The sequence below is a fragment of the Alligator mississippiensis genome, chromosome 8 (genome assembly GCF_030867095.1).
Source record: "Alligator mississippiensis isolate rAllMis1 chromosome 8, rAllMis1, whole genome shotgun sequence".
Taxonomy (NCBI): Eukaryota; Metazoa; Chordata; order Crocodylia; family Alligatoridae; genus Alligator; species Alligator mississippiensis.
In genome coordinates, this window is record NC_081831.1 from 7872268 (window position 1) to 7897215 (window position 24948).

The window sequence follows — 24948 nt, forward strand, 5'->3', positions numbered from 1 at the left end:
CAGAACTCGGACATTTTCTTGATAGCATTTTAGTGCAACCATCACTTGATTTTTATCCATATTTTTCTCGCTTTCTTTTTTTTCCTCTCCCTGTTTTTTTGTGAGGTTTTTTTTGTTTTTGTTTTTTTTTTTTGTGGTAAAAGCAACAAACCAAAGGAATCATGTTGTGGGGCTGGATTTCATAAAAACAAAATTGTACTTCTGACACAAGTGGTCTTTTAATAATGTTGTGAATAATTGTCCATTGAGTTTCCATACAGCTCCATGCCACTTTTGAGAAACATCTTAAAAAGTCTCCTTGAACTAGTCAGAAACAGACTGTTACCTGTATATAGTCTAACACTTGCTGGTGTCTTTGTTTGGCTGCAGCGACTTCACTGTCTGAAATTGCTTCCCTTAGGGACTGCTGGGTTTTCAGAGAGTCCAGCTCTATGACAGCAGAAAGGCGGCAATACAGACTAATAAATTTCTCCTTGTAACAGCAAAAATGAACTGTGAAAAGGGCAGAGCAAAAAAAGAAATAGTGTTATAGTCTGGTCCTGAAATGCTGAAATCTTTCTTTCTCAACACCAGTTCTAATTAACCGTACGTATTAAAACCCTTGATAGAATATGTTCAGGCAGAAATAAGTGACAAGGGCTGGATTCCCTTTGTTCATACTCTGGTATAACCGCACTGACATCCCATATAGTCCGACAAACGGCTCCTGTTTGGGGATCTACCTCTGTCGGCTGTCTCCAGACTCCGCGTTTCCCTGGCACGCACGGTGTGCTACACAGCCGCGGGCTTGCTTTCACGACAAAGTTAATTTGAGCTGGACCTCAAGTTGTTGGTCCCGTCCACAGATCAACACCCTCAACTCAAGGTGGCCGGCCCAAGGGCACCTCAACAGGTGTTAACAAGACAAGTTCCCCCCATTGAGAGAGAATTCAAGGACGTGCCACGGAGAGGTGACGCCAGCCCAGACGTGGCAGCGAGGGGGTTTTCCTGCAGTGCGGCTACCCTCGCTTTAGCTGGGCTACGCAAGGGCCCTAATTCACATGCAGTAAAGACAGTTGAGAAAACGCCAGTCTGAGTGGATTAAGCTTTTCGTATGTCCTTCACTACATATCATCTTCTGCCTGCTTATGCAAAGAGAGAGAAGGGAACCCAGAATTAAAGCTTCGCTTAGTGAAGATTTGATACTACCCTTGGGGGCTGCCTACACTGCAATCTGCATTATTCAAGCTGACTTTAATAGATATTAGGGCCTGGAAGGGACCCCTTGAGATCATCAGGTCCAGCCGCCCCACGCTTGGGGTCAGATGACCCCAGCAAGGTGAGCGTCCAGGTGTTTTTTTGAAGATCTCCAGAGTCAGTGATTGTACCACTTCTGCGGGGACTATAGTCCAGTCCCTGGCCACTCGAGTTGTAAAGAAGTTTTTTCTTATGCCTAATCTAAAGTGGTCTTCTAGCAATTCATGACCGTTAGTCCTACTCTTCCGTTGGGGAGCCTTGATGAGGGCTCAATGGAGGCCCTGATGAGGACGCAATGGAGGCGGTCTACCCACAGCAGCACAGAGCGTCGGGTAGGCTGATTTACCCTGCTTTTCAAAGCTAGGCTGCTCATGGGGGTCTCTACACCACACTGCAGTCTGAAGCATAAGCCTGCCCTAAAACTGGATGAAGGAGACCAGACATTAAAACACCATCATGTTCCCATTCACTGACACAGTCTTGGGCACAGGTTTGTCATGGCTCTGAGTGGCAGCTGGCTTGCTAATGCTGGTACCGGTCGGTCCGCGCTTTAGTCTGGGTTATTAACTATGTACCAAGGTAGCTTAGCACATCTTAGGGGTCTTTGCACCCAATCCAAAACATGGACATAGAAATAAAAGAGGGCATCTCTCTCTCTTGTGCATGTAACATGATAGTCAAAATAGAAATTAAGCCATAAAAACTTTGCTACCCCAACAAAGACCGAATCTGAGTGAAGGGACCCCAAAGACGTGAGAGCTGAAAGAGAAACTTATGCTCAGCTTTCCGCTCTTACGCCTTGGTCATGCAGAGATCTAGTCTGAATAGTGTGTGGTCTTCCAGTAGATATGCCATATGTGGTGCACTCTTGAGTGAATTACAGCCGCGGTTTCAGCTTCAGTGCTGGAGTTTCTAGCCTTTGTGGTTTTAAGTCAGACCCTTTAATGTTACTTTAACAAATGTTGCTTCAACGTAGTCTTTTGTGGTTAGGCAATTATGCATTTGGTAGCCGCCAGCTAATGGGGAATGGAAGCTTCTAATACTTTAGATGTGAATCACAGCCATTTTATAGAACATTGGGGATACAGAAGTAATAAATCAGATAGAAAATGTCACCTGTGCATGGCCATAGGACTGCTTATTTTATTTCAAATGTAGAGCTCAGCTCTCAGTGCTGTTCCTTCTGCCTCACTCCAGCTCCCAGGAGCCCAACTGTGCAGAGCGAGGTGGGCACAGACTGCCAGATTAGATATCGCCCTTGTCCTGCTGCCTGCAGCAAAGTGCACTGTCTACATTTCCCCATCCATTCCCATGGCCAGTGCCTAGGCTTTTTTCATCCTCATCCATCTATGCTCTGCCAGATTTTCTCCTGCCTTAGGCCACAGTGCAATTTAAGAAGCATCTGAAACCTGTGGCTGAATTCTTCATTCCTCCGTTTCTGCATCACAAGTGGCATTAAATGCCATCTCAGGATTTCAAATGGTTGGACTCTTACCCATTGCCTCCTGCTAGCTTGCTGCTAGACTCTCCTTTGTACACAGCCGGATTGAAAAACATGATCCTAATTCACGTTCACTACATGCTTTTAATGAATGCAGAAACTGGGCCATAGCTCACCACCGTTTTCTACTGTGCAACTAAGTGCACTCTTAAATCTCTACCTTTGAGATTGCCAACATGCAAATCTATGTGACCCACTGAAACGCAGGAGAGCTGATCAAGTGCAGGACACCCGTGGCCCAGCGAGCATTGGGCCACGAGCTGCGCTGCATATTTCCGATGGAAAATAAATGCCGTTTGTAGAGATGTGTTCTCGTGGTGTGAATCGCATAAATCAGGCCAGCAATCCGTGACAGGTTAATGGGGAGAAGGAGGTCTGCAGACTGCAGCCTGGTTTTGGTGCTTCACGCAGGGGGGGAAAAAAAAGCACCCTTAAAATCGAGGGATATATTTAAAACTATCCTGATCTGCGGTGTACAGTGTCAGGTACAAGGGGTTCCATCTTTTGCAATCAGGCTTCTCACCTGGGCCCCAGGCAGGTTTGGGAATGGGGGTCTTTGCCTTGGCAACTGCACAGAGCCACATCCCAGCTACCAGGCATTTCATTCACATACGGTCTGTTCTCGCCACCAAACTTGCATCTCGTGCTACCTTCCCTTTTCATCGCTGAACACAAGGCACCATCTCCCCAGCCCAGCGAATAGTAGTTTTCCTCCACAGCCCCCCAGACTCTCCGCCTCAGCAAACACAGCTAAAGCACGGCTTGGACGAGCACCTGGCTGGGGTTGTCTGACCCCAGCGCTCTTTCCTGCCCAGGACTCGATGGTCTACCGAGGTCCCTTCCGACCCTAAAATCTATCTAAGGGGAGAAAGAGGGAATAAACAGGGCCCCTGCCTCCCTGGCTGTGTACAATATGTCAGGCTCAGCAGCTTCCCCTCTTCTCCTGTCCCAGCCCCATGAAAAGCACTGGGCGCTCCTTCTGGTCCCTCCTAGATCCTTCTCTTGGGGCAAAGCGGGGACAGAGACCTCAGGGGCTGTGCAAGCACATCTACCTCTTCACTTCCCCATTAGCCAGGCGGGAGCTCGCGCTCCTGCGAATGCCACTCCAGCCAGCAGTGGGGCAGGAAAGCTGGACGGGTTGCCATGCAGTTACAGGTGAGAGTCACTGTCCAGTGCCTTCAGTATACAGTGATATTAGTCTCATAGCACTAAGAAGTTTACTGCATTTTGGGCCTGCCACTTCTGCAGGCTGAAAAGCAAACAGCTGCCTGTAATCTGGGAAATTTAGCCCCGTACTTCCACAAAGCTCCCATGGAGCGGGACCGTCTATAAGTAAAAAGCTGCACTAGTTCTTCAACATAAAACCACCAGCTCTTTGCCTTGACCTTTTCCAAGATGATGCAAATCCTACTTCAGAATAAAGACTTTTAAAAATTTTAACACATCTGTTTTCATCAGGTCATCCCTGGCATCGAATGGGCCATATTCTTTTAAAGAACATCGTCCTGCATAACACGTGAAGGCATGTGTTTGATAACTATGCTCCTCGCTCTATGCTTTGCATGGCAATAATGGTGGCTACAGCAGAAATGCCAGCCGCTTTGCTCCCTCTGTAACTTGTACACAGTTCTCGGGAGCGTTGCTGCCAAAGCGATCATGTGATTTATTGACTCTCCACTGGGACAAGAGGGAAAACAGATACAACTTTGTGATTTTATTATAAGGAGGCTGGGTTAATATTTCGAGGTAAAGCAAGCTACTATACCGAGTTCAAACATCTGAAGAGGGAGGTTAAGAAATCCTGAGTGTGGGGTGTAAGGATTATTCTGTCCTGGGGCAGTGCAGACGTCGTCTGAGGCGGGGAGCAGGAGAAGAAAGGAGACATTGTGACCCAGTTCCAACACCTCCTGTGTATACAGACGGAAGTGCTTAGCCTACAGAGGGACACGCGCAGGGAAAGGAACGGGAGAGAATTACAACATGGCACTTATACAAACAACACTCCCAATGATATAAAACATTAAAGAAAATTTGCACGACATCAAGCTCCGAATTTTTATAAAACATAAATATTAGGAGGCTTAAATGCGGGTTAATGTCACTACATAAAATACAGATTTAAAGCTGCAATGTTCCACATTAAAAAAACCAATGCACACACATAAACAACCCCCGCCCCCCCGAAAACAACATTTATGTTTCTTATTAGGCAGAAAATGATCACATGCCATGCGCTTTTCAAGATTATGATTGTATAATTATGTGAAAACATGAAAATGGATTCAATTAAAAACCTTTAAGATTCAATTTAGAGTCGGTTAAGAGAAATATGCAGCTTTCCCCCAACAGGGCACTGAAAAGATTTAACAAGTGCTGCAGCAAGAGAAAAGGCACATGTAGTGGGTGGCTACAGGCTTTTCTGTAACCACGATGTAAAGCGCTGTCTTTGCTCTGCAATTGTCTGGACCGTGACTTGGCCTCCGAGGTACCGCTGCAATCGAAGTAAGGGCTGCAAATAATATTTCCCAAGTACTTGGGGTGAATCTAAAATCAAGGTCCCTAATTCAGAAATAAGGTCCTGATGACATTACATGTTTAATTTTCAAGGATGTGCTTATGCATGTCATGGGTTGGTGGTGGACTTAAGCCTGGGTTTAAGGGCATGGTTTTTTTGCCTCCCTACCTACCATCTGACACCTCCAGGGAAGGAATCCGACCTGATCAACACATCAAAGAGCTACTCAACACAGCTCACAAAGACACTCTCATGGACTCAGAGGGACAGACTTCCATCTTCAGCTCCCTCTGTGCAAAAATGAAGTTTATTTCTAACCTATGGGGACTTTTTGCCATCTTGTACCATCTACACTTTTCCCAGAGCCTGACGAAGGGACTTTGATTCCCGAAAGCTTGCAGAAAAGGACAATTTTCTTGCCATTTTCCAGTTGGTCTAATAAAAGGTAGCATTTTGGAACCAAGAGTTTTGGTTTTTTGTACGTCTGGTTGAGTGGAGGCACTCGGGACAAACTGCACGCTGACTTACACCACCTGTGCACGTCACTGATTTCAGCAGGACCCCACAATTTTTAACTGAAGTGACTTGGCGCGAAGGCTGCTAATCTAACCCTGAGCAAGGATGCATTAGCATGCAGCCCTGCATTGAATGCCCTTGACATCAGTGCGGCTGGCAACGTGTCAGCATACAAACAGTGCCTTGCATGGCTCTTACTTGGATCCTGCCTGGGCAGAGCAAGACTGCACTGGTAGATTTTACATCTGAGCCAGGCTTAAGCACAACTCTTCAAAATGAAGCAAGTTTCACTGAAAACGGGGAACGTGGTTCTCATTTGCCACGGGGCCATGCTACACGTCTTGAACAGTGTAAACAGGACTTGCAAGGAGTGCAAGGCTGATTCACCGCTTCTTTTAGTCCCCTTGAAAGAGCAGCGGGAGGGTATGGACGTCTGATCCACGTGAGTTATCAGACTGCTGGGACTTACCCTGGAACGTGGCGGCTATGTGTGCGTGCAGTTACCCGGTGCTAAGTGAGCAGCTTCCCCTGCAACGGATCGCTTCCCATGGGCTAAGTGAGGGCACAAATTATGACTTGTTCGGCAGCAAGTTCTCAGCCTCTCTGAACTCACTTAAATTTGATTGTTTGCTCATAACCTCCGAGGGCCTTCCTGCGACATCCTGGCCCCATGAAAGTCAATAGGAATTTTGCTGTTGACTTCAGCGGAGCTGGGATTTCACAGACGCTGCAGGGAAGCTGGAACCTGCTCCCACCTACCATGTCCTTGGTCAGGTGATGGAGGACTGTAGTCTTCAGGACTTTCAGTCTGGAAGACGAGCTACATTTGCAGAAGCACTAACTTTGCACAGGGTGGGAGAGGATTAATAGAGAGTTTCACGCTGGAGTGGGTGTTTTCAACAGGCCACCTTATCTGCACTTCCAGGACCGGCAGGTGCCAGGGTTTGCAGGAACATGCAAATACCTACTGGTCTTGGCTGGGGAAAAGTGCTTCCAAACTACCTGATGTGCATGAAAAAGGGTTTCTATACATGTAAGTCTGGATGCCTATTCAATAGCTGCCCGTGTGAACAGTTTTATTCCTATACCTTCATAAATCCGGAAAAAGAGTCTTTCCTGAAGGAGCTCTTCCCATCATACAAAGTAGCCTTAATTAAACTTCCCTTGCTTTTCTTTTGCAACAATAACAATGAATCCCTTGTAGAAATATATAGGTTTTTAGCTTTCGTACAATTTCCCAAGCAGCAGCTTTTTAAAAAAAAGTGATAAATACCACCAAGCATAATACCTGGTGTAGAGGTAGATTGATCTGTTTAAGGAGTGCTTTCACTGCCATCTGGAGCTCATAGAAGAACAATTGAGTAGGGCAGTCTGATGCGTGATCCATACTTTCCACAGATTCTGAGCCAGAAAAGGTTTGGATCCATTCCCACTCATCTCTGTATGTTGAGTCAAGTTAAAATTAGAAATAAAACAAAAGTTCAGTGCGCAAGGAAGAATTTTACTGTACGTGCATTTGGGATCTGCTGATAGTTTTCTGCTGATCTTCATATAGTAAAATGTTCTAAAATTATCCAGTCCTGGTCGTTTGTAGTTAAACATCCAATTTTGAAAAGCATCCTATTTAATTGCTCTAACACGTGCATCAAGTTGAGCATTCTTGCTAGCATCTGAGAATCAACACATTTCCCTTTGAAATATTTCAGTAAGCCTTTCCCCCCCAAACATGCACTCCAGTCTGCACCTTCTACTACCTTGTTAAAAGCAAATACTGGATGGACTGTAGTGGTATACAATGATGATTTCAGTTTTATCTCTGCCTCCTGTCCTCCCCGTCTCTGGTTAGATTTCAACCCTAGATCCGATAAGCACAGGAATTTTCAAACCCAGGGTCTAGTTTTCCATCTCTGACAGCAGCCAGATGCTTCAGAGGAAGGTGCACAAAAACCTCACAATAGGAGGGATAATAGATGTGAGGATAACCTACCCTTACATAAAGGGCTGGTCCTAATCCTTAGTAGTTAGAGGTTGCTTTAAACCCTGAAGCATGAGGTTTTATATTGCTTCCAGAATTGTTGTTAGCCTTTACTACTGTGCTCTGGATATTTCTGCTATCCACATAAATATCCAGCTGCCCTCTGAACTGCACCATATTCTCGGCTGGTTGATGGAATCACATGAAATTAAGAAAAGAAAAGAAAATACACTGCCCCATGCACGAGATCTTGGCAGTCTCAACCGGAAAAAGCAAAACCCCATACCATCCCAAAGCATGGCAGTTCCAGAGCAGATAGCATTGGTTTGAGCATGAGCTTTCAGTCCTCATGTAGCTGATCTATTTTTTTAGGGACAGAAAGAGGCTAGATACAACGAAGGTATCACTGTGCAGAGGGTTCAGCCTCCTGTAAGCCTACATAACACACGCACAGACCCTGATCCAGTGCCTCTGGCAAGTCAGTAGAAAAACTGTCACTGAACTCACCGGGTGCTGGACTACATCTGTGGGCATGGATAGCTTAGTTGCTCTGGAGACCCCTTGCACTGAATGCAGACTCCCTAGATCATGGTGTTAGGGCTTGAGGGATATCCTTTGGAAGTGGATGGCATTTCTGACCTGTGTGGGCTTTGGATGAAGCCCTGAGTGTATTGGAGGGATGGACATGAACACATGCACATTTGAAACCGGTAATGATCTCATTAGTACACAGCTTGCACTAAACTGTGATGATAATATACTAGATCAGCCAACAGCAGATTGACTGGGGTTACCCGGTTATGGCAGAGAGGAGAATTTGACCCTTTGTTGGAATGAGTAGACCGCCATCCTGGCAGACTGTTGATAAGCAATGTGCAGTACAGTTCAGAAATAAGTAAATAATAGACTCCAAGGGCTTGATCCTACAAGGCGCTAAAGTCCCTGGTCCTGATCCAGAAGATCATGTAAGCGCATGCTTACTTTTAAGCACACGAGTCGTTCTGCTGACTTTGATGCTTTGGTGCTCAAATGCCTCTATAGTTCACAGCCAGGTGTCTCAATGCCTTGCAGGATGTCAGTCTCTGAGTTCATGTTTTACCTATTTAATTCTGTACAATTCTTGACAACACTATTATGATGATAAGTATTAACATTTAGGCATCTGCATCTTCTGGTTCTAGTTATACTGTGGATTTCACACTGGGTTCCCACACAAACAGAAGTGGTTCACACACTTGGGATTAAAATTATTTCAATTCAAGCAACTGCTTCAGGCTTACTGGGAAAAAAAAAAAGGCACTTACTTGGAAACGTTGCTGTTGTCTCGTATTTTAACATGACACAGGATGTTGGGCAGCTTTTGCAGGACAAGAACTTTGATTTGATCGACAGAGCTGCAGAGTTTAAGGTAACCCAGGTACAACCCGGGAGAGAGGCGCTGCTGACTTCTTTTGTGATAGGAAAGTATGTCCTGTTTGAAGAGAGAGACAAAAATCTGATTTTTTTTGTCCTGCACAAGGGGAAGGGTCTGGAATAAAAAAGCAACTAATGGCTTTTACAGCAGGCCAGTTCAGCAAAGCAAACCCCTCTTCGGGGTGGAGTTGTTCTCCTCGATGCACCAGGGGAAACTGGTCCATGAGGTCAAGCACACATGTAATTGTTTCACTGGATGAGATGCTGGGAGAGCTCCACTGCTTGGAAACAACCGTCCTTTGAAACAACTATTCACCTGATACAAGAAGTAGGTTGCAGTGTTGAGACTGTGTTTGCTGGTCTGGGCTCTGGGTAAAGCGTCTAGGGAACTTGTTCTACATGGTTCTCTGTATGCATCAGTAATGAAGGATGTAACGTTTAGCAGAAAACACAATTTACTGTCGAGTGACTGGCGGCATTTTCAATACAATGGTCTTTGTCATCAGAAAGAGCTTAGAAAGAATTGGCACTGAGGGTCCGTGTACTGAAGCCATGAGACATTTACTGGGCTATTTATAGCTTTCCCCAAAGACTGTTTTTATAAATGAAGTTGACTGCCATCCGGAGTAATGTGTGCCTTTGCAACGGGTGAGGATTAAGCCACCTGGCTTTATGCCTTCACCCTTGGAACCATCAAATTATCTGCCAGTGCTATGCTTGGCTCTCACCGGTGCAATTAGATCCTCAGTTTCACAAGCACTTCATGAACAAAATACCCACATGACGATTAAACAAGTAACACAAGAAAGGGTGGGCATTAGATAGGAATGTGTAAGCCATTAGGGCAAAAATTTTTTCCACTAGGATCTCTGTGGAAACCTGATCAGACTTGTATTTGGGGTTTCCTAATATAAAACTTCTGCCCAGATTGGGATTTTTCTGCACCTATAACACATTTTAAAGCCGTAAGTCTAGTGTAGGCCAGGTATATTTTATTACCCTTTGGAAATCTTTTAACTTACCCCAAACTGTAACCTGATTACTTGTCAGTTTCTGGTACCTGACAGCAGAGAAGAAAGTGATGCTAATTAGCCACAGTAGTCAATATTTAATTGAACTAACGAGAGAGGCAAGGCAATGACTTGGCTTGAAGTATTTCTAATGACTCTTGTGATCTGTTAGGTTTAGAGATCAGAGATATTTTGAGATGCGCCCTACTGTCAGAAACTTCTATTGATTTTGATCTGATTTGTGTGCATAATGCAATAGAAGGATGAATCTCTAATAGACGTGATTCTGCCCAGTGCCGAGAACTCCCCAAATCCCACTGATGTGGGATAAGAATCGAGTGTGCTAGGCACCCTCCAGGATTAGCCCATTATTCCAACATCAATCCAGCCTAGAAGCCCGAGAAGAATTTAACCTGAAAACTAATGGGAGGATGGGTCAGGAATGAATTTAGGAGGGACTGATGGCAGGGGAAATTGAGAACTCTTAGCTCCTTATAGCAACAGCCATTAAGTGAGGTTGTCAGATTTCAAAAGCAAACATGGTTTTCACAGTCAACGTAGAAACTACTTATAGAGTGCAGAAAATAATAGGTGCCCCTGTGGGCACCTGGGGCTATCCTAGATAATTTAATGGAACATTGTGTTTTTTGCTATACGCTTCTACAGCTAGGCTCCAAAAACCAATGGAAAAACGTATCATTCTCTAGCAGGTCTTTAAAGTCTAGATGTTCTATAGATTTTTATTCATACTAAAGGCCCAACCCAATGCCCACTGAAGGCAATGGATGCCTTTACTCTCAGTGGGAGCCTGGCCATTGATTTTAATGGGCCCTGGATAAGGGCCTAATTCTAAAGAACTTTTCCATAAAGCAATGCTCAGTCATAGGCTTTTAAAAATTTAACAGCATAAAGTATGTGAAGCAAAGTGCTACCTGGATCGTTATGAGCAAGATGTCTAGTGCCGTTGGCTCCTCTGGAGTTGAAAGGGATTTCCTCTGGCTTTGCAGCTTGGATATCTGCATCCATTTGCCATTAAAAAACGAATAGAGAGTCTCCACTTCTCGTATTGTAACTATCAGGATATTGCCGTGTCTGTCTTTGATCGGTTCGTAATAAACTCTGCCCAAGTTGTGAGTTCCCAACAAATTCTAGAAAACAAATGGATCACACAAAGGGCAATATTAACCATCTTATGTGAGCAGAGTGGCATTTTCCAGAGCACTGAATGGAAACTTTGCTCTGTTCCCATCACAGTCAGCCTGAACTTTGCCCTGGCTTTACTGGGGGCTGAGTTCACTCAATGCATAGGGTGGTTGTTTTTTTTTAAATCCCACCCTCTCTCCACTTCACTCAGTGCAATGCAGCAGGGAATTGTGCCCTGGTTGTGTCTGCAAGCTGCATGGAGAATCTGGGGAGCAGACCACTTGCTGGTGTAAATGGAGGTTAGTGGCAAAGACTAGCCCGATGATTAGGAGCCAAATGTCTTCTTGAAGGACCAAACAGCAGTGTCACTGGCTTGTACAACCTGGAACAGAATTTCCTTCTAAATGCAACGAGTCATGTGGCTATCAGGTAGGAAGTTCAAAAGCATTCAGTGCTAGTCTCAATGCCGTCCCATTAGCGTCAATGGAGCTATGTTGGTTTATGCTAGATGTAGATCTAGATATGCCTCTTAACCTGGCTTGATCCCAACATGAAATGCAACAGGTGTCAAAGATGCAAAGGGAGAGGCCCAAAAGGTGGAATTTTCACGTTGGAAACTTAAGTTTCTGTCACAGAGCATGAAGGTGCCCTGCTCCTAGAGAGGGGAAACTGCCAGGGAAAGAGCCCTAGCAGGGAATAAGGAGCCCAGCTGTGGGTTGCCAGGGCAATCAGGAGGTCAGCTGACTGGAAGGGGCAGGGCCTGGCTCCTATATAAAGCACAGACAGGAGGCCAGAGGCAGTTCCCTGCCAGCAGCCAGAGAGGCAGGAGCTCCCTAAGCCAGGATGCAGGAAGAAGCCTGACCGCAAGTACAGCTTACGGCAGCTCTAAGATGCTTGAGCAATGTTGTTACAGCCAGGCGGCTTATGTTTAGGTTATAGCCAAGAGGCTCGAATTTCTTTTTCATTGTGTTGTTACACCGGTGGTTTGGGTGAGGCTATTAGGGGTTGGAGGAGGCCTCATAGGGAACCCACAGTAGCGTGGGGACCCCAGCGCCAGTAAGGGTGCAGCGTACAGGGTACATAGATCCCAGCCCCAGAGAGGAGCATTTGAGAAGCCCCAGTGCGGGCGTGGCGAGCCCCAGAGAGGGGGCACTATTGAGAAGCCCTAGGTCGAGCATGGCGAGCCCCAGAGGAGGGGGAAACACTTGAGAAGGCCCAAAGAGCGGGGCAGCGTTACAGAGAAGGCCCCAGAGAGGGTCAGCTTTACTGAGGAGTCTTAGAGAGGGGGACAGCCTTACCGAGGAGCCCAGTGCGGGCACGGGGAGCCCCGAAGAGGGGGCAGCATTGCTGAAAGCCCCAGAGAAGGCGCAGTGACTGAGAAGTCCCAGTGTGGACACGGAGGCCCCAGAGAGGGGGCAGATCACTGGAAGGAAGGCCCGGAGAGGATAAAGAGGGGCCCGACTGTGATAAGGCTGGGACAATGGCTATTCCATTGGTGAGGTGTGGACTGCGGTGTAGGGGAGGAAACGGAGCTGCAGATAGTGCCCCCTGGCAGCGGGGCAGTACAAGGGCAGCCTCCCGCTAATTAACATCAATTAATTAATTAACAGCAAGGCATGGCAAGCAAGAAGGCAGGCGGTTGCCCCAGGAGCAGGTGTGCGGGCCACATTTTAGCCCGGCCCCGAGCGGCTACCTGTTACAATGGTGCATTGGCCGGGAAAGTTTCGTACGGCCGTATGCATCATGGGACGCTGGTTTAGCCGTATGAGGAAAAGAAACCTTGGGTCCAGAAAGAGAGAGAAGGGAGGGCGGATGCCTAGCCCAGATCCAGAGTTACAACCACAAGTTGTAGTGTTGCTACAGCAAGCAATACAAGGCCTATGGGAACAAGCTTCTAGACAACAGGCTCTGTTAGCCAAAAAAATGGAAAGCATCCACACACGACCGGTGATCCAGGTGGGGATGTGTGGCTATGGAGCTAGGATTGGCCCCGAAGTGGGAAATGAGCCACCCACGGTCACGGTTGAAGTAACAATGGAGGGCAAAAAAGGTACGAGCTATGCTGGATTCAGGCTCATTGCAGACCATGGTGCAGAGTAAGGTGTTACCGACAAAAGAAAAGGAGATAGTGGATCAGGTACAGGTGCAATGTTGTTGCGGGGACTCCCTCGGAGTCGACAGGGTAAGGGTCATGCTTCAGGTAGGCGATAGAACCCGGCAGATGCTAGTCGGGGTCATCGAGTGTTTACCCTACCCAGTAGTACTGGGTTGCGACTGGCCTGAGCTGTTGGGGGAGATAGCCAGGGCGAGGTCGAAGGAGAAGGTTGAGGGTTTCGTGGTAGAGACGGAACAAGTGCCCCCTGAAGAAGAGGCTAGATGAGAGGTGGATGTCACCGCTTTATGGGAAGATGATGATTTTCAGCTAGAGCAGAGTCGGGAGGCAGACTTTCGCTATGCGTTACAAGAACACCTGGCTCGACGAGATGGCGAGGTCTTACGGCCAGAGCTGATGAAGGTGACACCGAGATTCGAGGTACAGAATGGTTTACTATACCGAATTGAGCAAGGGAAGCCTGGAGGGGAAGAGGTCATACAATTGCTAGTACCTCGGCGGTACTGGCGAGCTGTCTTGAAGGTGGCTCATGAACTCCCTTTGGGGGGACATTTGGGCCGAGACAAAACCGAAGCCCGCATTAGGGCAAGATTCTTTTGGCCCGGACTGCTGCGAAAGGTGGCAAGATATTGCGCCTCCTGTCCGATGTGCCAAAAAGCAGACCTGAGGCGCCCCCCAAAGGCCCCTTTAATTCCTATGCCTTTGATAGAGGTTCCGTTCGAGCGAGTAGCCTTGGACATCGTGGGGCCACTTCCCCGAAGCAGCACTGGGAACCAGTATATCCTAGTACTACTAGATTATGCGACCAGGTACCCGGAGGCTGTGCCAATGCGGACAATATCAGCTCCAAAGGTGGCAAACGAGCTATTGAAAATATTCTCTTGGGTAGGACTCCCTAGGGAATTGCTGACGGACCAGGGGACAAATTTTACTTCCCGCGTCTTCGAGGGAGTGAGTAAAGCCCTAGGGATTAAACATCTGAAGACAGCTGTCTATCACCCCCAAACAGACGGACTTGTGCAACGTTTTAATCAGACTTTGAAACAGATGTTAAAGAAGTTTGTGGCCGAGAGCCCGCAGGACTGGGATAAAATGATACCACCTTTGCTATTCGCGGTAAGAGAGGCGCCCCAAGTCTCAACGGGGTTTTCACCCTTTGAGCTATTATACGGCCGACAACCCCGGGGAATACTCGATTTAATTAAAGAAAGTTGGGAGGAACAACAGGATAAAGACCAGAACTTGATACAGTATGTGATACAACTGCGAGAGCACCTTGAGGCTGCTCGGAGTGAGGTCGTAGGAAATCTCAGAGAGGCACAGCAACGCCAGGTGAGATATTACAACCGAGGTGCCCGGGAAAGGAAGTTTGAGGTAGGGGGCCGCGTGCTAGTTCTATTACCGGACCGGGAGAGTAAGCTGCTCACCCGGTGGCAGGGACCCTATGAAGTTATACGCCAAGTGGGGCCCTTGGATTACGAGGTGTTTCAGGCCGACAAACAAAAGAAGCAGCAGGTATACCACATCAATCTGCTGAAGAAGTGGGAAGACAGAGAGTGTATGTATCTAGCCTCTCTTCTGGATGAACTGGAATTAGGACGCTCTTTGACAGGGGAAAGTGGACTAGGCGATGTAGAACTGGCCTCGCGATTATCGGAGGACCAGAGGGGACAGGCGGCCAAACTAATCAGGGAGTTTGAAGATGTGTTCTAGGGAACGCCTGGGGAAGCTCGGGGTGTGGTACACTGGATAAAAACTCCTCCAGGCCAGGTGATTCAGGAGAGTTGGAGACGGATTCCCCAGCAACTACAGAGTCAGATAAAAACAGAAATTGAAATGATGTTGTAGAAAGTCATCGTATGGAGGTCCCACAGTGACTGGCAGAGCCCCATCGTGGCAGTACCTAAACCTGATGGAAAAATTTGTCTATACGTTGATTCCCGGAAGGTAAATGCGGTAGTGAAGTTTGACGCCTACCCAATGCCGAGAGTAGATGAACTGATAGAGAACATTGGTCAAGCTCGCTACATCTCCACCTTAGACCTGACAAAAGGCTATTGGCAGGTGCCAGTAGCACCTGAGAACCAAGAGAAGACAGCATTCACCACCCCGTGGGGGCTCTTCCAGTTCCGACGCATGCCGTTCGGACTACATGGAGCCGCAGCTATGTTCCAGCGTCTAATGGACAGGGTTTTGGCCTCCCATATGGGTTATGCTGCAGCATATATAGACGATATTATTATCTATACTGAAGAATGGGCTGAACACCTCAAAGCACTAAGGGCAGTGGTACAAGACTTGAGACGGGCCGGGCTGACAGCCAATCCAAAAAAATGTACCATAGGGAAAGAAGAAACGCAGTACCTGGGTTTCCTAGTAGGAAGTGGGAAAGTGAGACCACTATTAAGCAAGGTGGAGGCTTTGCAAAGGTACTGAGCCTCCCAATCAAAAAACAAGTGAGGGCTTTTCTGGGGCTAGCCAACTTTGTAGTCCACTTCGCAGATCTAGTAGGGCCGTTGACAGAGATGACAAAGGCGGGGGCCCCTGCCAAAGTAAGATGGACGCCGGAGGCGGAAAAAGCATTCCAAGCAGTGAAGGAAGCATTGTGCTTGCAACCTATGCTATATACTCCAGACTTTAATAAACCCTTCCTGGTGCGGACCGATGCGTCAGAAGCGGCAGTTGGGGCGGTGTTGATCCAGCTAGAAGGGGAAGAAGAACGCCTCATAGCAAATATAAGTAGGAAGTTATATCCACCAGAACGGAATTACGCCACGATAGAGAAGGAATGTTTGGCAATCAAATGGGCAGTGGAAACACTCTGCTACTATCTGCTAGGAAGACGGTTCACGCTAATTAAGGACCACGCGCCCCGATGCTGGTTACAGAGCATGAAGACTGACAACGCTAGACTGATGAGATGGGCCCTTAGTCTGCAACCCTATTGTTTTGAGATAAAGCATTGCCCAGGCATTAAGAACATAAGTGCTGATTTCTTCTCGAGGCAGTATGAAGAAGTGGGGCCAGGAGGAACAGAAAGACCGCGGCCAAGAAAGAGGAGGGGGGGGTCAACCCTTTGTAAGTGGCGAGTGAAGAAGGCCGAGGGACGGCCGAGAGATGGACTCCTAACCGTTCACAATTAGTTAAAGGGCGTAGGCGAAAAATAGGCCGGAACTGCACCCTACCAAGGGTGGCTAGTGTGGGGGGACTACCTGTGGCAGCGTAACTCCTGACAAATCCCGCATGGTGCGCCCTTGGGTAAAAGGCGAGGAAGAGGCACCTGAAAACCTCTGCCTCCTGTATCCGAGTTGCTGGGTGTTAGAAGAAAAGCCAAGGAAAACCCCAGATAGGAGCGACTCCTGACCAGAGTGAAGATCCGCCTCGGTGAGTCGGGATCTCAGAGGGGGAGGTGTCTCTCAGAGCATGGAGGTGCCCTGCTCCTAGAGAGGGGAAACTGCCAGGGAAAGAGCCCTAGCAGGGAATAAGGAGCCCAGCTGTGGGTTGCCAGGGCAACCAGGAGGTCAGCTGACTGGAAGGGGCAGGGCCTGGCTCCTACATAAAGCACAGACAGGAGGCCAGAGGCAGTTCCCTGCCAGCAGCCAGAGAGGCAGGAGCTCCGTAAGCCAGGATGCAGGAAGAAGCCTGACCGCAGGTACAGCTTACGGCAGCTCTAAGATGCTTGAGCAATGTTGTTACAGCCAGGCGGCTTATGCTTAGGTTATAGCCAAGAGGCTCGAGTTTATGTTTTGTTGTGTTGTTACACCGGTGGTTTGGGTGAGGTTATTAGGGGTTGGAGGAGGCCTCATAGGGAACCCACAGTAGCGTGGGGACCCCAGCGCCAGTAAGGGCACAGTGTACAGGGTACATAGACCCCAGCCCCAGAGAGGAGCATTTGAGAAGCTCCATTGTGGGTGTGGCGAGCCCCAGAGAGGGGGCACTATTGAGAAGCCCTAGGGCGAGCGTGGCGAGCCCCAGAGGAGGGGGCAACACTTGAGAAGGCCCAAAGACGGGGGCAGTGTTATGGAGAAGGCCCCAGAGAGGGTCAGCTTTACTGCGGAGTCTTAGAGAGGGGGACAGCCTTACCGAGGAGCCCAGTCCAGGCACGGGGAGCCCCAAAGAGGGGGCAGCATTGCTGGAAGCCCCAGAGAAGGCGCAGTGACTGAGAAGTCCCAGTGTGGATGCGGAGGCCCCAGAGAGGGGGCAGATCACTGGAAGGAAGGCCTGGAGAGGATAAAGAGGGGCCTAATTGTGATAAGGCTGGGACAACGGCTATTCCATCAGTGAGGTGTGGCCTGCGGTGTAGAGGAGGAAACAGAGCCACAGATAGCGCCCCCTGGCAGTGGGGCAGTACAAGGGCAGCCTCCCGCTAATTAACATCAATTAATTAATTAACAGCAAGGCATGGCAGGCGAGAAGGCGGGCGGTTGCCCCAGGAGCAGGTGTGCGGGCCACATTTTAGCCCGGCCCCGAGCGGCCACCTGTTACAGTTTCATATTGCTGATGGACATTATTCTTAGCAAGAAAAAAAGACAGGATGTCCCATCCATGCCGAGCGCAGCTAACTGTGGATCTGAGATGAACAATGTCTCCTGACAGAAGGTAACTTGGGGAGGAATGGATCTAGCCTTTTCCCTTTGCACACCACAAGTATGTTTGATGAAAACAAACTAACAAGAGATCCTAACCAAATACAAGGGCCAAAGCTTTGCCAATGAAAAAAAAAAATTAAGAGCAAAATGATAATCACCTTGGTCAAAATCCTCCTTCCTTTCTAGAGCAAGATATTTGCTTGCTGGGGTGAGCACACTAACTTCAGTGACTAGCCTCCGAGGAGATTCCCACGTCTTAAAGAAAAATGCTTACCATTTAAAATATTCCCACTACTTTGGGAGTTTTCAAGAGATCTACAGTAAGCTGCTAGGGGGCAGGGGTTGTTTAAAATGAAAAACTGAATTGACAATGCAGCACATTGTATGTTTAGGGAAGTGCATAGCTGAACATTAACTTAATGACATTCTGCACCGATAGATTACCCGGAGTGGACTTATCTGCACTTAGCAGACACTATTTACTTATAATCTGTATTATTAAATTGTTTATAAACTAAGCACTCTAAGTAGTCAGTACAGTGGCTGCCATTTATAAGTGGCTTTAAGTAGCTAGTTTAGCTTTATGTATCCCTCTCCAGGGCATACTGTACAAGTCTATAGCCCCACATCCTACTCTTTCTGACTTTTCTGCCTACAGAGATAGTCCTCAAAAGCCACTTGCATGATGCTGGGCATATTTCACAGCAATATACATGCCCACTGAAAGGGATGGGAGGCATTATGCCATCTTTTCACTGTTTTTAATTAAAACTGTTGTAGTATACGGAAAAGCCGAGGTCAATGGGCAAATAGCTATCATTTCTTATTGACAATGCTGGATTCTGAACCGCATTCCAGTAGGTAGAATGGAAGAATCTGCAATGACTCAGGAACATGTTGCCAAATGACAGGATACAAAAAGTTTTTAAGCCCTTCTGGCTTGCCATTCCACCCCATGCATTTTATGTGCTCTACTTGTCTAACAGCAGGCAAAATTACAGTCCCCAGGGTCTCAGAGTCTACTGATCAAGTCTCTCACCAGCTGTGTTGTCACCAATCTCTTTCATTCGGTCCTGAATGCCTACGGAGTCAGGCTTTTAACAGCCTCAGTAAAATGTATTCAACCGTATACACTTTATCGAGATCCTCATTGGCAGATCCCATTAGGCGGCATACTGCTAATAGGTTGGCAGATCAGTGTCAAGCCGATATTCCTCAAGGGATTGAACTGACAGAGCAAGCGTTTAGGACGATAAATTTGCCAAAAAGCTGGGAAGCAATAGACCACAGGGGCAAACATACCATATTTCGGGGCCGGAAACTCTACTCTTATCACTGCTGGTAATGAATAGCAATGCAATCTACACGGAATCTCAAAATGCACTTTAACAGTACTATTACCAGTGGCTTATTAAAGATGATCTGCACTGGGAAAGTGAAAGTGAGCTAACCACAGGGATATGCGCTACATAAACTCTGCGAACTGCCCTGGAGGGAGTATTCGGCAAACAGAGTGAAATCTGTCTCAAGCGACAACTCAAAGAGCTGACAAGCATCTGCTTCTTAATGCAGGTGGTCCCCTAATAAAGCTATAGCAGGTTTGCTCTCTATGTAGTTGAGGGTGCTTTGGAGAAATCAAACAAGACAGGTAGCTGTCTGAGAAGGCTGGTCTTTTGTGCAGCTATCATTGTCGACGCACATAAAATTTGCCTTATGTTGCATTCAGAAGCTTGTCTAGGTCTAGCCAAACTATGCAGTTAGTCCAGTAAAAGATATCACCCATAAAAGATATTCTTGCTTCATAAAGATATTCTCAGTAATGCCCATAACGTGAAAGTTTCCCACAGTGTTAGGCCATCATGTAGGTTATAAAAGCTCAGTTACTGCTTGAGTCTCTTGAGTAAAGCACCTGTCTAAAACTAAGAAAACCTGAGTTTTCCCCATGTAACTCTGGCAATTCCCTCAGCCATTCTGTGCTTCGGCTTCCCTGTGTGAAAAATGGAGGTGGGAGAAATAGCCCTTCCCTACCTCACAGGTGTCTTGTAGACTACTGAAACAGCAGAAGCCTAGAAAGATGAAGTGACTTGCCCAAACCCACATGGAGTGCCTGTGGCAGAGGTAGTGCACCCCGTCTTGCAGGGGTGACACTAGTGCCTGAATCACGAGACCATTCTTTCTGGGGCATCAGTAGCGAGTGCTGCACGTGGTACTGATTAAAGGTAAAATCTGCTGCTATGCTGTCGAGGGTGAGCACAACTTTTGTGCACCACTTAACCCGCACTTAATCTCTATTTTAAGGATTTAACAAGGCCTCAATGCTGGCTCTCTGCACAGAGGCGCTTTCACCCCCAATATCTTGGCAGGCTCAATTAAGAACTTAATGAAAGGTGCATTCATATTTATTTCCATGCTGACTTTCCCACAAGGTTTGGCCATTGAGGGTATTCAGCACATCCTTCTATGCTTAATGCGTAGCTCACTTTTTATGTGCCATCCCTTATGGAAAAGCTCCATACAATTTAATCTGGGATGAACCACCTGGGGATCTATAAAAAAGTAAATAGGTTGCAGCAGAAATTGTTCTAAGACATACAGCATTTAATAGAGAATGACCTACCTCACATGTAGGTTTTAGCTCAATCTCTAGGATTTCCCAGACAATTATATCCCTGTGTAACAGGGAACCCTGGCCCTGTTACTAGAAAGCGGGGCAGCCCCTTTAAGGACAGAGTCTTCAGGGCACAGCCTGCCACCAGAGCAGGGGTTAAAGTCTGGCCCGTGGGCTGGCAGTGGACACCATTTCCCTGCAGCCCCTGCTTGCATGGCTGGGGCTGGTCTCCATGGAGACCCCAGCCACACCTGCGTTGTGATAGCGCAAGGCTGGGGTTGCCATGAAGACCGGCGCCAGCTGTGCTGGCAGGGCATGCAGCAGACCAGGGCAGGGAGCTGCTCTGGAGCTGCTGCGATCTTGTGGCGGGGGCAGCCTGGTCCAAGGCCAGGGCAGAGCTGTGATCTGCAGCCTGCATGCTACGGGCAGGGGCATGCAGGCAGTGGGTTGTGGCTCTACCCCAGCTCCTTGCAGCAGTGACAGTCTGGTCTGAAGGCAGGGAAGAGCTGCAATCTGCTGCCTGCACACCCCTGTCCAGAGCATGCAGTCTGCCCTAGCCCCAGACCAAGCTGCCCCCACCACAAGATCCCAACGGCTCCAGAGCGCCCCCCTGCCCTGCCCTGCCCTGCTGTGTGCCCTGCTAGCGCAGCCTTGCGCTATCACAGCACAGCTGTAGCTGGGGGCTCCATGGAGACTGGCCCCAGCCATGTGGGCAGGGGCTGCTGGGAAATGGAGTCCAGTTGCCAGCTGGATCCATCATTTTGCCCACCCCTGGGTTAAAAGGTAGCCCTGCAGGCCGATCAGCTGGCTGGAGACTATCACCTGACTAGGAGCAAGCTCAGGCTAGAGCTACATAAGCCCTGGGTTGAGACAGTGGGGGCCAACCAGCCCAGGCTGAGGCAGTGTGTAGGCTCCAGGAGACCAAAAGAAAATAGCTCTGTAGACACAGGAGAGAGTGACCCAGAGAGAAGGAGCCAAGGGGGAAGCAGGTGCGCTGCCTCGATTATTTGGTTTTTAGTGTTTATGTTGTAGTTTCAAATGGAGGTTTGGATGAGGCTTAAAGTGGAGGTTTGGAGGCCTCATTAGTGCCCAGAGGCACATAAGTGCCTTGAGCCCTGCCAAGGGCAGGCTTAAGGCTCCAGTGAGAATTGAGCCATAGCGGAGCCTGGCAAATAGTGCAAGGCCCAGAGAGATATGGTGCCAGGCTGTCTGGCCCCTAGGTGTGCAGCAGACAGGGGCCAGGTCCCCAGCGGCAGGAAAGGAGGGAGATGAGCTAGCGCCTCAAAGCCAGGTCCAACACAGTGGGCTTAGGCTAGACAACCTAGCCACATTAAAGGGGCAGGGGCTGAATAGGCCGAGGCCCCAACAGAGGTGACAACAGTCGTGTAACACCTGCAAGGCATGGGGCATGGTGTAGGGTTCGTGTGGAGCCATGCAATTAGCCCTTAAGGCAGGAGCTCCTCACCTCCGGGTGTCCTCTGGAATGAGGACCCGATCTGGGAAGCTCTAGGGCAGCATCCCATTTGAGAACCAAAAGAAATATCAAGACGTGGCAGGCGAGTGAAGAGGCGCCTGTTCCCAGAAGTGGATTGAAATAAAGGGGACTCTACAGCACTTCTAAGAGTTCTTAACAGGGCATGATGCCCTGTTACACCCTGCTTTACAATTGTGCAGGTTGCTTTAAAAAAGTAAACCTACCAATGTTTGCTAAACTCTATTCAATTCTATCAGCATCTATTGAGCAAGGGTGGTCTTTGCATTTGGCACCACACTATGACTGTGGAGAGCAAGATTCAAGATTCCCACTAGCCAAACAGACTTCATAGGTACCCTTGAGATTCCCCTACTATTTGATAGGATTTGGCTGCCTAACTCCCTTAGGCTCCTCTGACAATCTCCACTTTAATCTGTCTATACCATAGAGATAATTATGTTTTACATTTTAGTCTGGCAGCATTCTGGGACAGAAGTTTTCTTCTACAATGGATGTGCCTGGCACACATCATGATGCAGCCCTCAATGCAGTAAGCAGTAGATGCTACTTTAACTGAAAAATTGGTAAGAAGTAGGCATTTACTATGAGAGGGATTTTGCTTTTTAAGTGACAAATGGGTTACAACTGTGGCAGCCTCCACCTTACAACAGTTTGCAGATTTACTGCAAATTTACTGATAGTATTTGCTGCATCATGTTGGTTTTTGCTGCTGTCATTATTTTTTCTTTTCTTTCTTTTCCTGAGATTTACTTTTAACATAAACCCCTTCCTTCCATCTGGGAACACAGGCTCAGCTGCTTGCTTTGTAGTAGGCAATACCGCTTCTCCAAAGAAAAGGCCTAGTGGGAGCGCTGAAGCAAAGGACAGCTGGCAGCAGCTTCCCCCAGAGACCATAAACGCACTAAAGTTAAAGGCTGAAAATATGCAGTGCAACTAACCTGTAACTGTGCTGCTGCTGAAAGCATCTTTTGCCTGGCTTGAAGTGCTGTTGACGAGGACACGGATATGGACATATTCTGCCTCAGCCACCTGATATCATCCCACATGCAAGACAGCTGCAAAATACATGTCACAGTTTAATCTCCTTTGCTTTCCATATTTACAAAACCAGCATAATTGTCTGTATGTGTGGCGGGGGAAGGGACAGAAAAGCAGACCGCACTTAGGAAACAATCACCAGATATTCTTCACCTTGACTTTCTCTGAGTGATAATAAAGCATCTAGTCAGACTTATAAAGCATCTAGTTTAGTACAAATCCATCAGGCTATAGAAAAAGAGGTGATTCCATGACAGCATGTATTTATTTCAGTTAGTCTGCAAATGCTCATGAAAGTTTGTGCAGCATCCTCTGGGGTTCAGCGATGCCCTTACTCCCTAGCACAACCATAATAGCAACTCTTAAAGCCTCTGATCAACCATTAACATTCATTTAGTCTTTCCTTTTTCTCTGGCCTGCAAAAACCCCTTCACATAACCCTGACTAGAAATAGTTTATGCGAGTTTAGATATTTTTCAAGGAATGACTGCTGCTGTGGCTAGAGCCATCCACACTGATTGACTGGTTAAGCGGGGTTTAACCCTTAAAAATGTCATAGGAAAAAAACCCCTGTGTTAACCAAAGCAAAAAATAAGGCAGATCATCACTGCCTTATCGACATTTACTAACAGGTTAGACAATGAATGTGTATACAATGGTTTGGATAGGAATGATCCTGCCTTCAAGCAGGGGGTTGGACTACATGTCCTCTGGGGTTAGGAACAGAAGTTACACATAAACCAGTTTAAGTCTTCAGAAAGTGGTTTAAACCTGTAACAGAACAGAAGTTCAGTACACATAAGCCAGTTTCAAAATGGCTGAAATTGGTTTAAGATAAACTTGGTTGAATGTAGTATCAGACATAATTGATTTGGATCAAACTGGTTTATGAAACTTCTGTCCCAGACCCCTTCCTAGTTTAAGTTAAATCAGAGTCCAGCATCCCAGCATGCTATCCAGCCCTCGGCTGTGCTGTTCCGTCTGCTCTGGTGCTGCCTTAGTCAGGGGGCATGTGCCCCTCCTGTGACCTATCCCACTGACTGGGGGGGGGGTCCCCATGTGGCTGATCCTGCCAACGGGGGGGGGGGTGCCCCCATGGCCAATCCTGCTGAACTTCTGGGAGTAGTTGCAGCTGCTTCTGGGAGCAGCTGCAGCGATCAGCTGACGCTTGCAGGGGGGCACCAGGGCGGAAGCCAGGGGCTGCCCCTCACAGGCAAGCCCTGTCTGGGGTCTGGTGCAGGGAGGAGGGTTAAACCCAGCTTCTCTCAAATACAGCACTTCCCTGCTCTGCTAAACTTACTGAAAGTTACTGCTGGCTGCAACTGTGGACTAGAAATCCAAGAGGCACCTGGAAGCAGGAAGAGGAAGTGATGAGGAACCCTGAAGAGTCCTGCTGCTGTGATTCTGGACTGCACATCCCAGAGACCTTGGGAAGAGCAGCAAGAGGAAGCAAACACACACCTCATGCTGGACATGTGCCAGAGAGCTGTGCTTTAGTGCCCCCCGGCTTCTGGCCTGAGCCACTGCAGGCATGTGGCTGCATTTCTTGAATCAAACGTAAATGTGTGTCCAGTTGTTTCTCAGTTTAATCTCTGCAATTTAGACTAACCTGGAAAGACTGAATTGACTCAGCCTCGAGCTTTTTAACTGTCTGTACTTAGCCTGGAAGTCTCTTCCAGCCCTACTTTTCTATGATTCTGTGATCACTTAGCTTGTGTTCTGGTAACAAACATCCAACATCTCTGCAACTTCTAGTACATGACAGTGGGAAAACACATATGAAATTAGGTTCCTGT

General features: G+C 47.7%; 1 protein-coding gene across 1 annotated transcript in view; it reads right to left on the minus strand.

Moving 5' to 3' along the window:
- Window positions 1–24948, minus strand: part of ANKFN1 (ankyrin repeat and fibronectin type III domain containing 1) — a 108654-nt gene that overhangs the window by 16741 nt on the left and 66965 nt on the right. The window contains exons 11-16 of the mRNA XM_019494366.2: window positions 23053–23169; window positions 11099–11314; window positions 9048–9214; window positions 7057–7207; window positions 4503–4671; window positions 326–492 (exon numbers count right to left, since the gene is read on the minus strand). Of these exons, the coding sequence (XP_019349911.2) occupies window positions 326–492; window positions 4503–4671; window positions 7057–7207; window positions 9048–9214; window positions 11099–11314; window positions 23053–23169 (987 nt within the window). The remainder of the gene's footprint in view (window positions 1–325; window positions 493–4502; window positions 4672–7056; window positions 7208–9047; window positions 9215–11098; window positions 11315–23052; window positions 23170–24948) is intronic.